The sequence below is a fragment of the Homarus americanus genome, unplaced genomic scaffold (assembly GCF_018991925.1).
Source record: "Homarus americanus isolate GMGI-L3 unplaced genomic scaffold, GMGI_Hamer_2.0 scaffold36970, whole genome shotgun sequence".
Lineage (NCBI taxonomy): Eukaryota > Metazoa > Arthropoda > Malacostraca > Decapoda > Nephropidae > Homarus > Homarus americanus.
Window position 1 is genome coordinate 2671643 of NW_024740094.1, and position 23276 is coordinate 2694918.

The 23276-nt window shown below is 36.2% G+C and overlaps 1 protein-coding gene across 1 annotated transcript; it reads right to left on the minus strand.

Moving 5' to 3' along the window:
• Positions 1–209: 209 nt before the first annotated feature.
• Positions 210–22871, minus strand: LOC121875143 (uncharacterized protein KIAA2013 homolog). Its single transcript, XM_042379559.1, has 18 exons — positions 22805–22871; positions 21657–21728; positions 21083–21136; positions 20598–20707; positions 19456–19692; positions 19007–19161; positions 18587–18675; positions 17674–17791; positions 16967–17083; positions 16482–16646; positions 15860–15963; positions 14980–15067; positions 14550–14689; positions 14118–14270; positions 13529–13653; positions 13027–13171; positions 12759–12808; positions 210–8462 (listed from the first exon to the last, which is right to left on the minus strand). The coding sequence occupies exons 2-17, from the start codon at positions 21710–21712 to the stop codon at positions 12763–12765; spliced, it is 1902 nt and encodes a 633-aa protein (XP_042235493.1). The 5' UTR covers positions 21713–21728; positions 22805–22871; the 3' UTR covers positions 210–8462; positions 12759–12762.
• Between the last annotated feature and the right edge of the window lie 405 nt (positions 22872–23276).

Consider the following 23276-nt stretch of genomic DNA (forward strand, 5'->3'; position numbering starts at 1 on the left):
ACCAACATAAGTGTATGATTTCTATATTATTCATCCTGTTCTTGTTTGTCTTTGCTACAGGTGCAGTGATCAGCATACTGTACTGTACCTCTAGTTTTCCATGAGAGTATCAATTAGTCTTTGAGATACAGTATCGCCTTTTTACTTTTACAACCTCTGTACTTCCACAGAACTAAAAAAAAAATCACAGGGTAGCCAAATCACACAAATTACCTTCACGGTTTAATTATATTTACAAATGAGATGTACAATGGAATGAATGAAGGCACGCAAAATACATGATAATGATGTGTTGGCAGAAATGATTAAGCGATCCCCTAAAACATATTCCTCAAAGACTCATTCCTGTATCATTATTCTTCTTCAACTGTCTGCTTCTCATCATTCATCAAAAAAATCATAAATAAACACCACTGAGATAAACAACACAATGCATAAAATTTATAAACCATCATTAATAAATATAAACCCAAGGCACACGCAAACCTGTTTCTTTTCTACAACAATAAAGTAAGTTAGCTTTTTTTATGCATCATTTCCCTCACATGTGCATTTTTACATCTCTTAAGAACATCCAGTAACTCACAAATTGTTTAAAGTTTACATCCTCGTCGATTCAATGGACACGTCTTCTGTTCTCCCTATTTAAATATAATTATAAAATGATCAGTGCATTACACACACATTAGGATTCAAACTATTCTTATACTGAATAAAATAAAAACAAATCTTCAATAACTGGTTCAAGTTTATGGGTAATTCAGAGCCAAAGTTTTAGAACAAGATGAAAATATATGGAATGATAACGCAATTACATAGCACTGATAATGCAACGTGTATTACCGGATAGTTTGAGTGGCAATGACAAAGATGTCCTCAGATATTAAGACAGTGATAAAAGACGACACTGCAAAAAATATAGCACCTGGGAAGAGACGTTATTAGGATTTAAATACTACCTGCGTGTTTTTTTTCGGAGGGGGGGGGGGGGTGATGTGCTGCTGGTAGGTATTGTATTGAAAAGTTACCTTTAGATTCATAGATACACCTGCTAGGTAAATGGAGCCGCGATAAGGAAGGTACAGTCTCACCAAAAAGTTTGTTAACTCTCCCAGCCAGCTATTGCTCACTGCCTGCTCCAGATGTTTGAAACTGTCTCGATACTAGCCAGAACATGAAACCAATATGAATGAATCTAAATGTTCAAAGTAACAAACTCAAGTTCATACATCTGAAGCAGGTAGTGTAGCAATTGCTGGCTGGGAGAGTTAACAAACTTTTGGGCGAGACTGTACAACCTTATCTATGAAGCTCTAAGAGTGAGAGTTTGACGGTGAATTAAGGAAGAGTTTGTTTGTGCTCTTTATTTTGGCCACTTGGCATTATAATGGTAATAATCTGGGGAGGTAAATTAATCAGCCATATGCATAATACTCTTTGATAAATATCTAATATCCTGCCTTAGTCTTCAAGATATGGAGAGGTCAGTATGTGACTTGCCTAACAATCAACCTGTGGTAACCTCCAAGCTACACTAACGAGTTCAAGGTTGATAATTACTTCTTTAACAATATGACTAATAGCAAGACAATATTCCTGCATTAAATAATGAAAATGTTTCCATTTCTATAAAGCAACATCTATCCTTCTTAGTTATTGAAGTTAATAACAGCATTCTGTAACTACTGTACAACATGAAGATCTTGCACGGGAAATATGAATCCATGCCACTCGGAAATTTTTACGAGCTTCAGTAGTTAAAATAATGTTCTTCAGATTTAAATACTCATGTTATAAATATTGGTAATCTAATGGGGTTTACATTAGTTTAACTAATCTATCTATATAATGTCTACATTACTGTATTTCTTTAATGATGAAGCACCAACTTTAATAGTCACTCGACATCAATCAATTACTGTACCGGTAATCCCTTCACTGAGGGGACACCACTTTTGATATTTTCTTCAGCAGAGGGGCCCCATACAAAAGGGGTTAATAAAGATCATTTATCTGGAACCTACCTCGTCTCTCTTAAAGGCACTGCATAACAAACAGACTGTAGAACTTTTGACCAACATCAAAGTTAAAAGGTCAACAGATATTTGTATAATGCAGCATTAGAATCAGTAACAAAAATATATGAAATATTTTTAAATAATTTGTCATAAAAATCATAATCCCATTTGAGATGCCAGATCATAAATACAGTGAAGAAATTAACACACGACCGAGCTGAAACGTAACTGAGGAAAACTAAGTCGGCCAGCTTTAAGTCAAGGATGTAGCCTTTCTCCAAATGCCTGGCCTGATACAGTGAGTGCCACCACAAACACACAGTAATGTCTCTTTAAATTTGATGTCTGGTTGTATTTCTGATATAAATTAGGGCACGACTGGTAATTCCCTGGACTCACTTTAATTAAAACTAAAGTACTTTGACCACTTGTAATGAGCACCTTAAATCTGTTACATTATTTACCTGACTTAAAAAGCAAATTTACAGTATTACTTGCTCTCAAAATACAAATAATTTAAAAATAAACAATTCTCATTAGAACTATCAAATATAAAATGTTATAATATAATTCCCTACCACAAGCTCTGTCCAATAAAGTCTGTAATGTTTTCCTTAAAAAAAAAAAAAGATTGACAATGGAAACTCTGTGAAACAATAGGCAGCTAATCACATTAATTTTAAATTTCATGCAGGCAAGTAGTGTTTGATTACCTCAGGGAAATGTTGCCCTGTCTCACCAGCTGTTCCCACACTGTGGGCTGGTGTTTGGAAATTTTGCCTCAACATGTCTGATGGCAATTGGGTTACCATAGTTGTCAATCCCCTGGTCTGTGTTACAGTTTCTGGGCTCACACCCTGGGTTTGTGGTGTTGAGGAGGGTGGGCTACCATTCTGGTTTTACCCAACAGCTGCCATCAGTTAATCACAGCTCACCCACACAGGTGTGGAAAATGGCTGTAAAACGATGATGATAATGGTGATAAAAATGATGATTTGTAACTAACTAAAAGATTTCAAATTTTAAGAATTGACATGCATATCAGAGCCACATATTTGGATATTGATCTACCATACTCTGACTAGTGCATATAAAAAATGTGAATCTTCAAAGTCTGAGCTAACACTCACAATTTACAAAACAGTTATACTGCATTAGGTACAGTACTGCACTACAGTAAACCATCGATAACACGGCACATGTGGGACTCTGGCCTCGCCGAGTTATTGAGGGTTTACCGTATCTATTAAGAGTACATGATTCTTTGGATGAATTTAAGCCAAATAAAAACTATCCCAATTGCATGAGGAATGTGAATGCTTGTTGTTCCCACAACCAAATACAACATGACAAACTTAAGACAGTTCACACACGGATAAATATATCACCTGTAACATAATTATGCAGTGAATATTGTGAAGATGAGTGACATATCAACAATATGGTGATGTAAGATTTATACAGTCAACTATACAAATTACAAACACACATTCTCTATTCAAAAACAGTTATTAGTATCCATTAATGCTTAGAATCAAGGCAGAAAACTCTGTTGTTTCCTTTAACACCAAACTATATCCCAAAGCTGACACTCACTCCACTCCCGACCCAAAAATATATTATCACCATAATCAAGAAACATACCACCACAAGTAAAGAGCAAATTATACAACAAATTATAAACAATGATGATATTTACAGCTTTTACTGCACATAACTTGTACAGCACGACAACCATACCAAACTAACTTCTTTACAACAGTACGGTACAGTACAGTACAGTACTATTAAACTCTCTATGGGATGTATAGTAGACTAAACAGCAGTGAGTCATTGTATGAGGGTCACTTACTGTGTGTTGTGCCACAAGCTCCTACTCCTACACCACACTACTGTACAGTACTACAGGTTCTCTGTCAAATACGGATGGAATACCGGTAGATCAGTTACCATAAATCAAAATTCCAGGCATCACTCCTTAACATCACCACTACAGTACAGATGACTGGAGAGCACAAATTTCTAAGGAATTTGCTACAAATACTTCAAGTTGCATATCTTTAAAAAATTCACACACATTAAAAATAAGTAATCAAAAGTATTACATAACTTTTTAAACATAAATGCTCAACCCATTTATGAATTCAGTACAGTATCTGCATCTCAAAACATAATATATTTCACTATTTATCTTACATGTTAAAGCTAACAACCTTCAGCTTAAGAGCGGTAGGATGGTATCCCTCCAGGGTAAGAAAGGTTATGTCCAATACAAATGTCGACACAAGAAAGACTAGCTCAGTGCACACCATTTACCAAGTTATGCCCAGGTAATAAGTCTGATATTCATACTGACATCTGACCACGGGACAGTATGGTAAGTACAGTAAGTCTGGGATGAACCTTCTGTAGCAATCATTATATTTATAAGTTGATGGTTGTTGTGCTAGTCATGGCAGCAAATCGGGATTATTTTATAAAAAGGACTTCGTTCTTATAAGCACATATTTCTTATTTGAAAAGAATTCATTAAACTAAATAAAAAAATTGTCATTAATTTATTAGTGTGGTAACAATAAAAAAATTGCATACTGTATACCGGTAATGGTTGTCTTGGATGCCACAAGTGAAGGGGTTCAGTCAACAGGTTAACCGTGATGAAGTAAACAACTTCCTTAATCAGTAATGCTGTAAATAATTCAATCACCATTTAGAGTTGAGCTTTAGTTAATGTATTTGTTGTCAACAAACTGGTGGTCAACATTACAAAAGATTAACTCTTGCAAACCTTTAACTGTTATGAACCTTCACTCCCTAAGACATACTATAATGCATGACATATGTTCATCTTTTATATACCTTGCCATCTGTGGACATCAGTAACCCTTACATGTTGTCTCACCTCTTGGTCAACACTGTAGCTCCAACACCCACCACTCTTCCACACATTTCCCTTCCAAAGACACTTGGAAGCACCAATGAATGATCTATCTACTACTGAAGAAGTCAAATTAATTTATCTTAGTTTCCACCTACACTGTACTGTACAGCTCAAGAAGAAATCATTTCTAGCCAGTCACACATACGGTGTCCAGTCACTGGTTAAGTAGAATTCTGTTTTGCAAAATTAAAATATTTCAATTTGCCAAAAATTATTATTTTAGTCATCACAGACATCACAAGCTTTTTATATTACTGTATTTTCTTACAATATTCACACAATAAATAAATGTATAGTCAAACCGGGCCTTAACTCTTGGTAAATTAACACCGTCATTATCACAGAACACTGTCACAAAGATCATGATCAAAATTTTTAACACAACAATAAAAGTAAGTTTTGTCACTACTGTATTGCAAACATTAAATTCATAAAATTTTAAGGTACTGGAGAAACTCCATCATTATTCTATGACAAAGTTTTCAATATTATGACTGTACTTACACAAGATTCTCAAGTTTACAACTTTCTGCTTATGTCAAGATGTTTCCAGTCAAGAATTTTTCACCATACAAAGATCTCTTTTAGGGTGAAGTTCCAATCCTATGACATGTTAATCAGTGTGCAAGTGACAGCACTTGGTGTTTATGAAGGGATTATACACGAGACTTTGTTATTCTAACATCTGCACTCCTCAACTCCTCCTTCCCCCAGGGAGAGAATTCCTTGAACTTCTTTGTGTACATAAAGAACCTTAACCCCTATTTCCCTAAATTCATGTTTCACCACGACATATCTTTAACCTGAAATTATCCTGAAACCAAACAACCCTGTGTACACAACATCAAGCAAACAATAATTTTGAGAAAAAAAAAGAAAGTGTAATACAATCCACTGAAACTCTACACAGGACTGCCATGAACTAAATACTGGAACTTTACCACTGTACTGAAATTAAACACCCAGGTGCAGTAATGGTGAGTAGAGGGAAACTTTATCAATTGTTTAAACCTGCCTACAGTAAGTCCCTCCCTCACAATATTCTGGGACTACATTTTTACTATCAATACACATGATAGAATACAGTAATTTAAAATGAAATATACTTGTAATCTTCAAGAGCAATTTCATAAAAGAAAGAAATTCACTCCTTAAAAAGAGTTATGAAAAAGGGGTCAGGTTTTATAAAGTAGAAGCTCTAGAATACCTGTGTGTGTGTGTGTGGTGGACCAAGACTGAAAGGGTGATATGGTGTTGACTGTCTCCTGGATTGACATATTGTCTCACTAAGGGGGGAAGTTTTTACTCCACTATGCCGAGATTAGAGGAGTCCTAATGACTTCATCTTCCTCTACATAAGTGATGAATGAAGACACTTGCTTTAATCCCTTCACTATGGGGATGCCACTTTTAATATTGTATTTAACTAACACCAGACAATTTTATTCCGAAGAGAAGGGAACCCCATACACAAGAGGTTAAGTTTCATTTTTTCTTCATCAACAATAAATATTTTTCCTTCTCTTAAATGGCTCGGTAAATCTTCTCTGTTCCACGTATTTGGAAATAAACTATGATAAATATTGGAAGTAGCAGATATGTATTTGTTTGATAGATACATGATAATAACCAGAGAGAGAAAGAGAGAGAGAGAGACAGAAGTTATTATGATGGTAATGTTGATAGAAGAGGAGAAATCATCATGCATTATAGGCTGGTCAAATTCACAACACTTAAATATTACAGTACAGTTCCTTACAGCAGGAACTCTAAAGCTCTGATCTGGATATGAGGCTCCAGTCTTCCAAAGCAAAGTAAAAGTAAAGTGAGGTTTAAGTAAGTATGGTTAAAGTAAAGAAAGATTAAAGTGAAAGTTAACAGAAGTAAACATTCCACACAGTATTATTGGAATCAGTAAAGAATTTATGGAACCACTCAAAAATATGTGGGAAAACTATGGTAAAAGTTGTTTAGATGTAACAATACAGCCCAACATGGGTTAAAAGATCTTGTGTGAAGGTCACCATGAATGTATATAAAATGTGCAATGAATAACAGGTTGATGGATGAAGAGAGCACCACTGACGTAAGGTTCGTGTAGTCACTCACAAGAGTCCCGTTGCCTTTCCTCCTGAATAAGGAACTCCGAGATTCAGAATATTGAATCCAAAGCATTTATGGACAGAATAATATAACAATGTCTACTACTTTGGGTTCATGAGTCTGAATCTTTGGGTTCATGGTTCAGAAAGAGAGGCAACAGGACTTTTGTGGAAGACTGTACTGGACATGAATGTACCACTGAAATAAGCAGAAGAAAGACAGATCATGCAAGGGATGGATAGAGGCAGTGAATCCGTTCAAGGTACAGTATACATTTATATCATCAGGTGCCAGCAAACACTTGACTAGACATTGTACACAACTGAGAAAGGCTCTGAATCTGGTGGAACAGGATGAGAAGATAGATAGACTTCTCACTTACAAACTAACTCGCTTTATGAAGTCAAGAGAGACAAAGCATTCAAGCTGCATGGAAGTTCATATTTTAATCACACACACTCAACATGACTGACTGTAAATTGAGTTTTATTTTATTATATTTTTTTCAAGGTTTCATCGCATATTCTCCCATATATAGCCAGGAAGGAAGGCTGGCAGGTGAATTTGATTTAAACTTATCAACTTTTAGGTGAAGACCGTGTAAAAAATACTATTCCTTCCTGTCAGACAATATCATATTAATTAAAAAAAATATTAAATATTATCTACTTCTCCCTCAAGTCACACTTTCTTTAACATAAGTCCATCACCTTGGTTTAAAAAATTCACTCAAGTATAAAAAAAATATATACAGTAACAATTAAGGGATTATTTCAGTGGTTTAAAGTTATCATAATACTGTTTTGGCGTCTCTCTCTCTTTGTGCTAGCTAACGTGTGTGTGTGTGTGTATAAAGATGTTCATGTGTCCAAAATCATTCTGTGCCAACTCTGAACACTTGAACTCAGAAATGTACAAAAACTCATGTGAGTTGAGGAGGTATGTACATCTCCCCAACCCTCCTCCTGAGTGTCTGTACACGTTTAGGGTTTGTCAAGGGTAAAAATTTACATGATACTGTACTGCAAATATTCTTTACACTCGCATGTAATTTACACACACTTATGTTCACATGAGCATGCACTCACATAGAGACCGCCAAACAGTAAGGTGCCAACTCTGAACTTCTGAAATGTTCCCTTAAATCAGTAACATCTTACTGTATGGACTGACATAATGCAAGAGACAGACCCCAATACAAAGACGGGTGAACAGACTCCAAAAAGACGGGGCTTCTTGGTGTGGTAAAGCCTAGACACTCAAAGAGGGTAAACAATATCCTCCTTGTTGTTGTATTCATTAAGTTCCAGGGACCAAAGACTCGCACACTACACGCTGTTGGTTTCTCACTGTTTTCCTCTAACTCCATCTTCCAATACTGCTAAAAGTCAGAGAGTTTTCTGTAAAAGATAAGTATCATGAGATACAGCGGATAATGACAACAATGATGATCTGTTATGCAAAATAAATCTAACAAAAGAGGATGGTGGATTGATCCTAAAATCCTTTTGTACACTTTAACTGAGGTTGAATAATTCCTTATGGTCAGAAAGTCTAGTGAATTGGACCCCAAAACCCAGGGCACTAACTGGAGTGTCTGGGACTATCATACAAGGCTCCTGGAGCTTAACCCTTAGCATGATGTTACCTTAAAATGGGAGAAGGCTGAAAATTTTTGTTACTGGACATAAATACACACTCTCTCATTTTGCTTTCAACATTTGAAACAGAACATCAACACCAGAACCATCCTCCAGATTCAGGCTTCTTTCACACGAAAATTTTTCTGTCACGCGAATTAGAAATCAATGTAATTCAATGGACGTTCGTGTGAAAGGTTCCATTAAACTCCATCAATTCTAATTCAGGGGACAAAAATGTGTCTGTGTGAAAAGAGGGCTCAGGCCATTTCAGGATCTCACCAACAAAAAGTAATGTTGAATTGTTGATCCTGACTCATGGTTATAACATATGATTTCTGCTATGGTGTTCCTCTTTCAATACAAGGCCCTAAGAAGCCCCCCTCTTAAGCTTCACACAGCCCAGCATCATCCATTGGTGACCTAAAACAGTTACTTCTAACATGGTACAAAACTTGATAAATCTGACTTAATTCTAACGAGCTGATCAAAATTTGATGTTTCTCACATAATATATATTGTTGTACGGTATGTATATGTGTGTACAGTGTGTGTGTGTGTGTATATATATATATATATATATATATATATATATATATATATATATATATATATATATATATATATATATATATATATATATATATATATATATATATATATATATATATATATATATACCCTATATGTGTGTGTGTGTGTACACAGGAGCACCCCAGTTAGAGAACATTTAGCCTGCTTGCCTAAAACCTTACTGGTTGAATACAAACACTCCTCAAACTTACAATGCTCACTCTTTTATCATAATTTAAACAAACATTGATGAAGCAGAAAAGAAAACATATTTCTGTAAACACCAGTACAGCCAGACTCCGCCCTATGCAAGGGTTATTCTTCAAGAAAGATGCATTTCAAGATTTCATGTTGGGTGAACTTGAGAACATACTGTATTGTACTGTGTAGAGAACAAAGGCTGTGGTATATTCAGTGTTCAGATGACCCCAGAGATAAATGAACACAAATTTTGTTATTAAAAACATCAATATAAACACGTTATCAATCAATAAAAACACTGTACTGTTACACTCACGTCAGCAGGGTTGGCTGATTAAAAACAATTTTTTAAACTAAATGCTGATTAAGAATCTGGGGTCAGAATTTAAAAATTTGAGTAATTAGCGTTAATTAATGACCTTTGAAAGAATTAAAGATATTTATAATATTTGAAAAGTCAATTACGCTGTACCCTTAAGTTTTAAATAATCGTTTTATACATTTTCTTAAAATTCTAGACTATTTTTACTATACAGACACAATAGTTTTCATTTTCCCCCCAAAAAGTTGTTTGACGTCAAAAATACGCCTGACCTAATACAGTACAGTGTAGTCTAATACCTTGCATTTTGGCAGCTGGGGGATCAGAAAATTAATTGTATTCAAATTTCATACAAAGGTACTACATGTACTTTACATTATGATTAAGGATCTGGGTTCACAATTTAAAAATTCGTGTACTGTACTGTAATTAGGGTTTCTTTCTAAACCATGGTTTATGGATAAAAAAAAAGTTGTTTGCCAACCCTGCATGTCAGGGTCATATTTTTGAGAGCAAATCTGTAAGGGGCCATCTTGAACATGCATGTTATTTTTGTGGGGATAAAATTAATGCATATGCATGTGTTAAGGCATTTTGAAAAAGGGGAACGAGCTGCGGATGTTTTTTGGCAATTTCCTTTTTTTTTTGAACTGTTAACTAGGAATCTATACATTTCCCATTACGAGTATATTATTGAATTGTTACATATTGACCAAAGGAAGCAACGACCAACAACAGTTACCATTTCTGTATATTAAGAAAATACAAATTAATGGCAATGAGCAGCAACAAAACAGCTAATAATGCAGACTGGCAGAGCTGCAGGCATAAGCAAGTGTTTTTCTTCTTTCTTTTTATCTCTTGTTTCTTTTCAAATAACAAATAAAAATGCAACAAAGCCACATTGATGCAAGGAAATACAATACATCATGAACAAATACAATGTAACACTCACCAATGATGGCAGAGAAAATTGTTTGTAGAGGCTGCTCAAAGTAGTGATGGAGGTGTGTGAATTTTATAAAGAATAAGCAGATAAATTGGATTTGTTGGTCAATACTACAGTACTGTATATGGCTCGGGTTTGTACATCTTTACTGTAGGGAAAATCTTAACAAAATTGAGGTTTTGTGAGGCAGATGAGAAGATAAGCCTAATAATAATGTTTCAGGTTCCTAACAACTGCCTTACGAACTTGTCCTTCAGCCCGTAACCCCTTTGTCAACCTGGGTGTTCCTGTGTAAATATGTATATATATAGATATACATATACCCGTATATATAAAGTGGGCCCTAAGTTCAACCTTATCTATATTACACTAAATAGGTTTACTCCCATCTGTAATGGTCATCAAGATGGTAATATAATATAAGGCTCACTTTATCTTTATAATAAATACATCAAACCTTACATCAGTATTATTTGTTAATCACAGAATAAAAAGAATTTAGTCACACAATCACAGTACTACTTAAATGATGGAAGAGTAAGATGAAAAAACAAAGGTGGTGTAATTTATAGACAAAGATACAAGTGAAACAGAGTGAGGACAAAATACAGTCTTGCGACCATTTTTTTAAACATTCGGTGCAGCAAGTTTGAAGAGGAATCCTGAACATCAGGTCACTTTTAAGTAGCCCAACAAATGAATTTATCAAACTCAAATTACGACTTTGATTAATCCATTTCTCGGGCTTTAAACTGACCTGATGTTCGGGATTCCCCTTCAGACTTATTGCCCTGGCTGTTTAAAAAATGGGCGTTGCCGAGTGATGGTGACACTAATTACAACACGTGGACACAACACAAGCTGAAATAGGTGAAGTTGTTTAGTTGGTAAAATGCAAAAAATCAAATCTCAGTAGATTATTTATCACTTTCATGCAACAAATCTGATATCAAAAGAATTATGGGATGAATAAAACCAGTACAGTATCTACTTTACTCCATTCAGTTGCATTGATGAAATCCCATACAAATCAATAATGACATGGCACAAGTAAGAGAATGACAGCAGATATGGTGGAATTAGTTTCAGTAAAATGTCTTTAATTTATAAATAGTATGTCCTTCACCCTGGCAAGTCTCAACTTTCTTTCAGGCTTGTTCCCGGGTCAAACAGGTCAAGGAATGTGGGTCAACACAGCACACTCACATTACATCACACTTCACAATGTATCTCTCGAGTCTATTAAATGAACCTCTTCATTTCTTCCTAGTGTGTATGTGACCGACTGACTGTTATCATCACCCTGTAGAGTGTAGAGGGATCCTGCTTGTATGACTACAAAACAATACTGTATGGTCTGTATCTTCCTCTCTCTCCTTTGAACACTTTCCACACCAAGACAATAGCTCAAGCCAGAGTGTACATGTCTTGATATGACTAGGGAAAAACAAACAAACAAACATTTGCTGCTCATACGTAGTGGCAATGTCCCCCTAAGAAGCAACGCCAAACACTGCTTTATCTTGCAACCTTTTCCAGCTATACTGTACTGTACTGCAGAATGGCTTGATCCAAGAGCAAACATTGCTTCATAATTTCAGAAGTGACTCATAAAACTTATGGAGAATATTGATTATATTGTACACTCACTCAGATCTACCAACACATTTACATACAGAGTCGTGTTATTAGCCATTTCTTTTGGCACTTACATTCATAAAGTTGAATTCCCCAGCAGACACACAAGGACTCCAGCCATAGCCACTTTCCATTCAAGCAAGACAGAGGGGCACTTTGTTACTGAACCTTTCCTCTTAATCCATAAGGTCTGATACTAAAGCCTTACAAATACTGCAGTTCTATCATATGTAACTTCTTCCTTCTCTGCATTAAGTCATTAAGCTTCTGCAATGTTTATCTCCTCATGCTGCTATCATTCTCCACATGTTTGCTCTCTCGTGTTAGAGTGAAAATAAAGCACCATACTTTAAATACCAACAACCTGACTCACACTACTAAGCTGGCTGGCTTGGTTGCATGCTACTTTCTTTCTCTAACAATCTAACAGGAGAAAAGAAAGTTGCAAATATTAGAAACCAAACAGTAACGGTCTGGTAATGTGAAGCATGCAAGTCTTAATGGCTTCAATCACATGACCATTCTCAAGTCTGAAATGATCAAGTTTAAATTAATAAATAACTCAAGAGGATTAATAATGCTTCCTGACCCTTATAGTCTTCTTAATAAAATAAATAAATAAAACACAGATGCGTCCTCACCTGTATCTGATCTTGACGTCTCCTCCGCAGTATTCATTAATGACTAATTTGATGAGGAAGAGATGGAATATCACAATAAGGGCGATAATCGTTAGCCAAAATATAGTGGGCAGTCCTCCCCACTTGTGCCCGTGTTTGTGCATGGCTATACACGATCACCTGAAGAATCTGTAAAGTGAGGTTAGATTAGATTGGGATGGGATAGGTTAGGTTAGGTCAGGTCAGGTTAGCCTGAGGGTGATTAATCTTTAGGTGAAACAGCTAAGCTTTGGTGGAGATTCTTCAGGTGATCCAAACTTATATTACAATTGCAAATTTAAGAAAATTAATTGAATTATAACAGATGAGAGTATTCTAAATCTATTTATAAATTCACAAACAAAAGAAAATAAAAGTTGAGAGCCTTAAACTTCTTAGTATTAACTCGCAAAACAAAAATCTTCAAATTACTTCGATAACTATTTCATGTTATAATCTGCTCAAATATTAAATACTGTTTTACCCAATAAAATCTCCTTGACATGTATGGTGTGTTTCAGCTCCTCCATGTGAGCTTTGTCTGAGGTGATGTACAAGATGGCCGTCACTGGGTCTGTCAGTTTCACGGGAAAAGACTGCTTCAATTGCCTGGAACGTGAAGATGATGAAAAAACAATTATAACTCCGAGTAGGGTGGCCAGACACGAGAGCAAATGTATACAGACACACAATATTCCTTCAATCTTTGTTATTCATTCATTCATCCCAACTGCTGAACTAGATGTGTTTCTGCTATGGTAATCCCCTATCTGAACAAGACCCTAAATGTGGTTCATCCTGATGACCTCACACAAACTGGGCATCACCCCACCAGTAGTGTATGTGGAATCTATTCTTCCTTCAATATCACTATATGTCATGATCCACTCCTTCTTGAATGTCCAACCATCTCACCCCCAACTGAGTCCTTCACCCCCATCCTTCAATCTCCCTCTTGGTCCTTCTATCTCCTTCCGACAATCAACTTACGCAAAATGCTAATCCTGACCTTGAAGGATAATCATTACCATGGTCAATTAGAACATGAATCTTTAACTACAGGCATGACTTACTTGAGCTCTACAGGAGGGTCCAGACAGCCAGCATCACAAGCATAGTAGGTCTTGTCTGATCTGTCCAGGGCCAGGTACATGACGGCCTTGTAGTCCTCCTCTTGCACCATGACGGAGATATTGAGGTGAGTTGCATTCCCATAACTGAGTCTCCTGGAAAGAATACAGACCCAAAAAATTCTTCAAAGTTTCAAAACAAATGAACAAACTGGCTAATGTCAATGGGGAGAATCATCTTTTTACAGTGATCAAATTAGCATAGGAACACAGCGCACAGAAGACAGACTAAGATAATTTGTGGTCACTCTTTACAAGTCTCACCCATTCACTCCCTAATGACTTGTTTGAGACCACTGACCCTTGTAAAATAGCAAAAAATAAATTAATTCCACTTCATACTACAGTACCTCTACCAACCACTTGATAACAAACCTGAAGTAATAGTCTCGGTGCAGATCCTTGGGGTGAGTATTAAACTCCAGGTGTTGATTCTTGAAGCGCAAACCTCCAAAGCTAAGCAGCATGGCTTGCATAATGCCATCTGCTCCGGCACGAACTAACTGGTGACAACCCTGAAATAGTTATATATATGAGGTACTGTATGAATAAATCTTGGGTAATAATATATATACTGTATGGTGATCACATAGGATAAGCATTGATTCTCATAAAAATTAGTCAATATTATATATCAGAGCAGTTTAAGGTGATGTAATATATATCTTTCTCCAAACAATAACTCATAACATTACAAGAATCATCACTGGATATACAGCAGTGAACCCCAAGTCTGAACAAGTATGAGAGTCAGGAGTGATGCTCAGATACTTCAGAATAAAACTGATGGTACACTAGTATTTACCTGCTTCTCTAGCGTCACCATCCAGTAGCCGACCACTCTGTTGACGTCGTCCAGAGTGTTGAGATGGGACCACAGGCGCTCAGCTTGACTGTTTAAATGTAACATATGACTCATTATAATACAACACCCATTCAGTAATAATCTCTACCCCTGTGGCTCATGAGACAGACCTACTCATTATAATACAACACCCATTCAGTAATAATCTCTACCCCTGTGGCTCATGAGACAGACCTACTCATTATAATACAACACCCATTCAGTAATAATCTCTACCCCTGTGGCTCATGAGACAGACCTACTCTACATACTTGGGTTTTGGTATAGATTATATTGTTATCCCATTAAGACATACAGTATATATATCTCACACAATCCTTTTACCTTAACCTTGAGTCTTCCTTTGTGGCTGTTTTCAGTTTCATTTCTCTATAACCATTTAAAGCAATTTATAAACTTCACCCTTTTATCAAAAAATTCATTACAATGATAAAACTTGCTTTTGATCTTTTATTTATTTCTATCTATTATAAAGTCCACATTTATTCCAAGAGGAGACAGCTTAACATACGTAAAAACACATTAAAACTTAATAATTTTTAACACAAAAACAAAAGTGGCACACTACATGGCTTTACTGGCCTGGCTTTATACTCTACAGGTCCACTGAGCTCCTCTACCACTACAACTAAGCCTTTAAATATCTGTCATCCAGCAATATCTACCAAGATCCTGTTCCAGTAACCTCAATTCATCACCGGCCATATCATTTAAGCATTAATTTATATAAAGTTTGCAAGAATATTACCAAATTTGAAGACTTCTTTAATCTTGTCTATGAAACAAGAGTCCTAAGACAACACAGCTCCACAACACTTACAGAGTCTGGTGCCCCCCGTAACAGCCCTCGGCATAAGCTATGTCACGCAGGATGGACGTTCTCTGTTCCTCAGTGGTCGATACCTCATGTAAGGGAGCAGGAGCCTGTAGTGTGATATTTCCCCAAGTTAATTCATTGTAAAGTCAGAATCAAGGGAACATGTTCATAAATATTCTTCTTTCATCTAATCTTGCTGTAAAATGTGGCATTCTGTGTTCACTTCATAAGAGCCAACACCTCCTCAGCATCAAGTACTTCTCTAAAAAAACACCCGGTGCAATGCTTTGTTTTCCATACTATCGTGTTCGGGGGTAAACGTCGAGTTAACACCTTGGTTGACCACCGATTAATTGCCAGGTTTGTATGTTCCGGGAGGTGAGCGAGGGATGGGCCCAGCTAAGATGCCGGCTAGGAATTTCAAGGTTATCAGTAAGTGACTAACCATGCATGATTAGCTTAGCTAGTCCAAGGTCACATTACTCTAACTTATTCCCTGAATCTAAGACAGATCTTCTATCCAAGACTCTTAATGGACAAAGAGACACTGAGAAAGCCTATACTGTATAGTACTGTAACCCCTTCATAAACATGGCATATATAAATAACAGTTGAAATCACTTGCCTGAGACAACACATGGTAGAGAGTAGCATTGATTAGGTCACCATTCAGAGCACTTTCAGCCTTTGAATGACTGATGCCAAACCCGGAGGACCAGAGCTCTTTCCAAACTTGTGAGTGATCGCTGCGAAGTCTCTTTATGTTCCCTGTGACTGCTCTCTTTAATGCCTGGACCAAAAAATAAATATTAATTGATTAACACAATATGGGAGTGAGGCACTACATATAAGATAAGATGGCATTAATGAATTCACCTTGTATTAGCTGAAACTACTGTACTGTATTAAGATGGTCAAAGGATATACTGAATTAACTATTATAAGGAGTGTGTGTGTGTGTGTGTGTGTGTGTGTGTGTGTGTTGGTGTGTGTGTGTGTGTGTGTGTGTGTGTGTGTGTGTGTGTGTGTGTGTGTGTACTTGAGTAGAGTAACGATGCACTGAGTTGTCTGAATGACTAAAAGAATGTTAAGAGCAACAATATTACTTACGGCAAGAGCTCCTTGGGCAGCTTTGTCTTTCACGGCTGAATAAGCTTTCCTTGGTATGGGCTCTGAGTAGTTAACAGCAGTCACAATATGGAGAGTAGTTGACATCTTGGATTTAACCTACAAAATTTGAAGACACAAATGGAATAACAGAATATCATATGACCACAACACTTATAAGGCCAATAAAGTAACACAGGGAAGGAACTAAACTATACTTTTAATGAGTAACTAAACATCATTTATGTACATAACAGGATCAATGATGGAACTCAGCAACATGCTACACTGGATCCTGCCTATGATGGTTTCAAAGCTTTAGATATGTATAGATAATTTATTTTTTTCTGAAACCAGTTTTCCAATGGCTGACTTGACATCTATAAAATTCAGCAGCTGGGAGGCAGAAAGGAAGGTGTGAGGTAATTATATTCTAATAGGTGTCATCTTATCCTCCTCCATGGATGCTGGAGCCATGTAATATTCAAAATGACCTTTCATTACCTTTAGCAGTTCCACACTTAACAAAAAGTACATCAAGTCACTTTTGACCTTTATAACAAAAAATGTTCCAAGTTCATTTCAGCATTATTTTCCAACAATTTCTCTTTTAGCATCACTTCCTCCTCAATCTACTGTTACTTTAATATAGCCAATGTTCCCCTGATACCCTAGCCATCACCTCATATCAATAACAACATCAATCTTACCTGTATGCTGGGTGGAACCTTCAGACTCACTACAGCGACTGGAATGACATTTGAGTTAGGAAGCTCTATACTTCCAGATATTACAATGTATTCGTGTTCTCCTTCACCGTGGTGCAGTCTGCAAGTGAACACCATCCATTAAATTAGACCCTACAAATCTTTTACCCAATAAACAAGAATTAAAAAAGTCTGTACTCATGATGAACCGTAATCTGACTGGTTTCTGTATTTTTTGACTCATGTAATCCTTTTCTCATTATTGTACAGCCAAGGATGACCAGAAGCAGACCTTCTAAATATAAACACTTCTAATACAGCACCAGGCATCAGGTACAGTTCCCCACAAGTATAGCGTTCCATCCCTCGGTGGCCTTTCTGAACATGTGGCAACGATGGAATCACTCTATGTATGAATCGGTAATGTGAGGAGAGCTGTTGCCAACATCTTTTTAAAGCCTTTACAGTGAAGGGGACAACAATAGTAACCTTAGTGTGTTCCTAATGTAACACAACCCATATGTAGTGATTACTCATTCAAATATAACAGCTCATGAAATTATGTCAGGTGAATCCTTAGCTGTTGTCTACAGTATAGTATAGTGTTTTTTAAATTTCTTTATAAACCTAATTTCTTCTGATCAACTTCCCTCTACTGTTAATATTCCCCAAAATTCTATTTGTGATGCAGACAGTTCTTGCCAAGTTACACTTTTGTCCTACAAGGTTTCCTCACTGTAATAAAGCAACATTTTTTCTAAATTAATAACAATACTGTTCTACTTATTGTTCTAACACTGCCTCTTGGTTTCAGCTTTCATAAATCCCAAAATAAGTTTATCCATTCATAATTTTTCTTATCTTCTTAAGGTTTAGCTTCACTAACATGGACAAAGATGTAAAAGATGTACTGTACTTTAAAGTCTCGGTGGTGGCGGTGGGCCAGTCTCCCAATCCCATCTGCTCTACATCCACAAGAGCATCTTGATCAGTTGGGTTGATCACCTGAGGAACAAACAATGTACCGTAATGCATCACAGTTTATCTTATATACAAAAAAAAGTAAACCAGGAAAGAGCTTCATAATATTTTTAAATTTCAGTTACGCATTTTGACTTTACTGTATTTGTTAAGAACACCCACATGTATGTACACACCAGTGACCATGACTAAATCTTACTGTGATTGAGATCTTAATAAAAGACAATAAAGTAAATTCTACACATGTTTGGGTTAATAATTGTACCTAAAAGAGGTTACTAGGAAAACTTATTTACTTTAAGTCATTATGTGTTATTGTCCAAAAAGGAGAGAGAGAGAGAGAGAGAGACCTCACCTTGATATCCTGTAAGAGCAAGGATGGTATTGACCGGTGTGCATAGGTCTGGTAAGTGACATCTAGGGGTCCAATGCCTGGTTGGTCCCACGACTGAATGCGATGAACTACACCTGTTGTATATTCTGTCACAACAGCTTCCTTCACGGTCATGCCTGTAAGAGAGCATCAGTACAGTATCTTGAACATAAAACACATACTTTACTAAAACATATAAAGATACAATAACAATAATTTCTTTCTGCATTTCTGGAAGCCTTATCCTGCACGACACAGAGTGGGAAGCACCAAGAGCCACAGACTTTCCCATGATTTACTATTATTTCCCCATTAAAACAAACAGTAACACCTAAAGAGCGATCACACTGTAATCAAATTAAAGCTTAAATACAGCTTACAGAGAATACATAATACTTTATATACATACATCAACAAGTAACAAATCTTACCATCTACAGAGACCAAGGTGATGGGGCGGAAACTGACAGGTAATGCAAGAGTCCTCCCACTTCTGATGTAAATTGGACTATCTTGGTCCATAGTGACAGCGAGGAGACCATTGCCAACATATGGAAGGTACGGTGACTCCTCAGGTAGTGGTGGAATATGGAAGATGTGGGCATCATCCTCCTGTGATGCCTGCCAAAACCTGCCCAGCCGTAATGCTAGACTTCTACTTGCTGAATCTGGAGGAAGAAGAAAATCTTTTTACTGGCATGTTACTGAAGAATACTCTTGATGACAGAACAGTACATCTATTACAGTGATGCATTCTGATACACAGCCTCCCCATATTTACCTTCCTACTGAAATACAGTTTGTGACGCTGTGATTTACCTGTATGTAAAACTATTCTACATAATTCTAATATAATTGAAGATAGGTAGAACAGAAATGAGAGCAAGAAAATTTTATAAAAATTCGCCATGTGATTGGAAATTATTTATGTATTTTTGTTCCATCATGCATTAAAATGACACAGTTTGATGCTCCACAACACCCACAGACCCTGCACATCTAAGAGGTTTGCCCAGGTGAGTAGCATATCTTTACCTTCACTATAATAGAGCAACAGATACAGGTTTACCTTTATGAGAAACCACAGGTGGAGAGTAATTAGTGTTAGAGGAGTAATTCAAATTTCTGACATATCATTTGGACAAGCAATTATACAAATACAGGGTATCAAATTGTGGGCAACAGATGCTTAGGGATCTGTTGTCCACAATTTGATATACGTATAAGTACTTGACAAAATTACAAATAAAATATTTTAATTACTTTTCTAACGCTAATCACTCGCCACCTTTGAGGTCAAAATCAGCGTTTATAATATTAACCTAACCCAATATCCCAAGAGTGGCAGAAGATTTGAGACACACATATCTTAACTTCTCAATGGACTACACGCCACTGAATTGGTGTCATGTTATGGAGTGTATTAAAGACACTATAACTATCATGATAATATATGTTAAGCAAGAAAAGAGAACATGCATAGTAGTAATAATAATAATGACAATAATAATAATAATAACTATACTGTACAGTTAACACAAATTAAACTCAAAGCATAATTAAACAAACTTACCCTCACCTGCAAGAGACGGTCGTGTATGGAGAACTAGTCTGAACATAGACGGCCCAGAATATAGGAGAATTAACAGTATGATCAGAACTGCTAACAGTGCTTTGCGATACCTGAGGAAGTCAAAATCCATTAATCGTTTTTCCTCACAACTTTGTACACTACAGCTATTAAAAATTTTGATAAGTACAGTACAACAGAAACTCATAACCCCAAGCTCCATGGATGTACAGTCACGAACAAAGTCCCGTTGCCACTTTTGCTGCTTCACGAACTCCGAGATTCAGATTCGTGAATCCGAAGCATTTCTGGACATTATAATGCATCAGTGTCTACTGCTTCAGGTTCACGAGTCTAAATCTCGGGGTTCATGACGCAGCAAAAGAGTCAACTGGACTTTGGTTTGCGACTGTACCTGATGCTCTACTACTCCAGAAGCTATATTGAAACATGTCAATAAACCTTTGCGGTTTATTAATTTTCTTTACCGTTTTCGAGGCAAGATGATTCTCCCGGACACCAGCTTAAGCAACCACCACTTGCTGAGGAGTAAGCAATACTGGCAATCCTTATCTTAAGATTTTACATGAATCATAAAAGTCATACAGTACAGTACTGTTATTTTAAAAAGATCCTTGAAGATTATAAAAAATCTAAAGAGATTTTAGTTATATGCAGTAAAGGAAACACAGCAGTCTCATGAAGTATTGGGCAAGTCTTCTGGGTATATAAAAGTCAAGTCAACATGTGAAGGAGTCTGACCTTCAGTAAATAATTCCTAAGAAAATAATTAAAACACCAAGGAAGAATATACATGCCAGAGACTGTACTTATTTCTTAGTTGGGTGAACAAGGGTTCATGTAGGGACCCAGCACATGAAAGGTAAATGATGCAATACTATACTGAGCTTCATCCATTAAAAGAGGTTCTCATTTATCTTATTTAAGTTAACAACAAAATAAAAGAAATCACAAGTAATCATCCACAACCACTTCATTCCATCAGCCAAGCATTACACAACAAGTAGACAGAAGTACAGTACTTTAATACATCAAACTTACGATATATAGCCATCAAGTGCACGCTTGGCTCTCTTCACCACCTCATTAACATCCATGATTTATTTGCTGTAACTGGAAAATAATATAATTAACATTTTGCATAAATCTTTTAGGCAAGCAATTGTAACACAGTCATCAAGTCCGCCATATTTGTTCCCATAACTGGACGTTTGCCAGAATTTTTAAACCGTTCTTTGGATGTTTTCTAAAAGATTAAAAGAGTGAAACCTCCATCTAACGACCTACATAGAGATGTAAGTCCATTATAACGAGGGTCCGTTAGATGTGAAACTTCTAATGAACTACACAAGGATGAAAGTGCGTTATATCGAGGGTCCGTTAGATAGGAAACCCCCCATATAACGGATTATATGGCGAGAGAAAGTCCGTTACTGTATACGGAGGTGTTACTGTACACGGAGGTGTTACTGTAGAAGATAACTAAGATTTAGGGTTAGGTTAGATAATTAATTTGGTTCATTTTGTGAATCATAAATTAAAGCATGTTCGTGGAAAACTACTAACATTCCTAAAGCACCAGGAACTGTTACAGCCTATAATTTACTGTTTATAGAATGAACTAAACTAACAAACTTAACCTAACCAACATGGCAGATGGAGTAAGCTTGCTAGACTGAAAAACAATGTAAAAGTGATTTAATGCAAAAAATATTCTAATGCACTTTTCATCATTATCACAAGGTAAGAAAGAATTTATCATCCAGAGAAATATACACCAGTTGGTAGTTCAGGAGGTCCGGACAAATAGCAAATATTCCATAAATTTTCTGGGTGACGAGAAACACAGTGTTGTAATACCACCTTAAGGGGACAGAGGACGTGACCTTTCTTCCACATTAACTGCCTACTAACGCCATCATCCTTACCCACTGGATATCAAGTTAAAAACCACCATAAACAACTCCTATATATCACTTGAACTCATAGACAATATAAATCAACTGATGTCTTAAATCTTCATGAAATTTGTTAACTTGTGGTGGGAGGAAAAAGTCCAAGTTTCAATACTGTTATAGTGATTACTCATCACATATATGACCAACACACTATATCAGCGTATAGACTGGACATTAAACTAAATATTAACAATTAGTATATATAAAATCAGAGGTTTAATAAGTAGTTACCAGATAATTAGTGTAAAAAGCGGCAGCGGGACGTCATAGTGTTTTGACCCCGACACTTGGCACTTCGTCATATGATGTGTTCGTCTGTCATCGGCCTCGACTTAGTGTTTACAAATCCATATATTTACTTCATTTATAAACCATATATACATAATTTAGTATTATTTGTTGTTTTAATTCATTATTAGGTTTATTATTTAGGGTTTAATATAGATATGAATGTACCAAACCGATCCCAAAATAAGTTATTATTCTTAGAAGGCATTCGAATTAACACCACTGTTGTGTTCCCAACAGAACTCTTTATGTATATATCTTATAATTATATTCAGAAAATATTTCAAAGATAAAATAGTTAAGTAATTATGAAACATTCAAGCAACAAAAATAACTGCACATTATCATACAGGAAAATCAACACCTTTATCATTATTATCAGGAAAAGTTTGATATAAATTATAATAACACATTC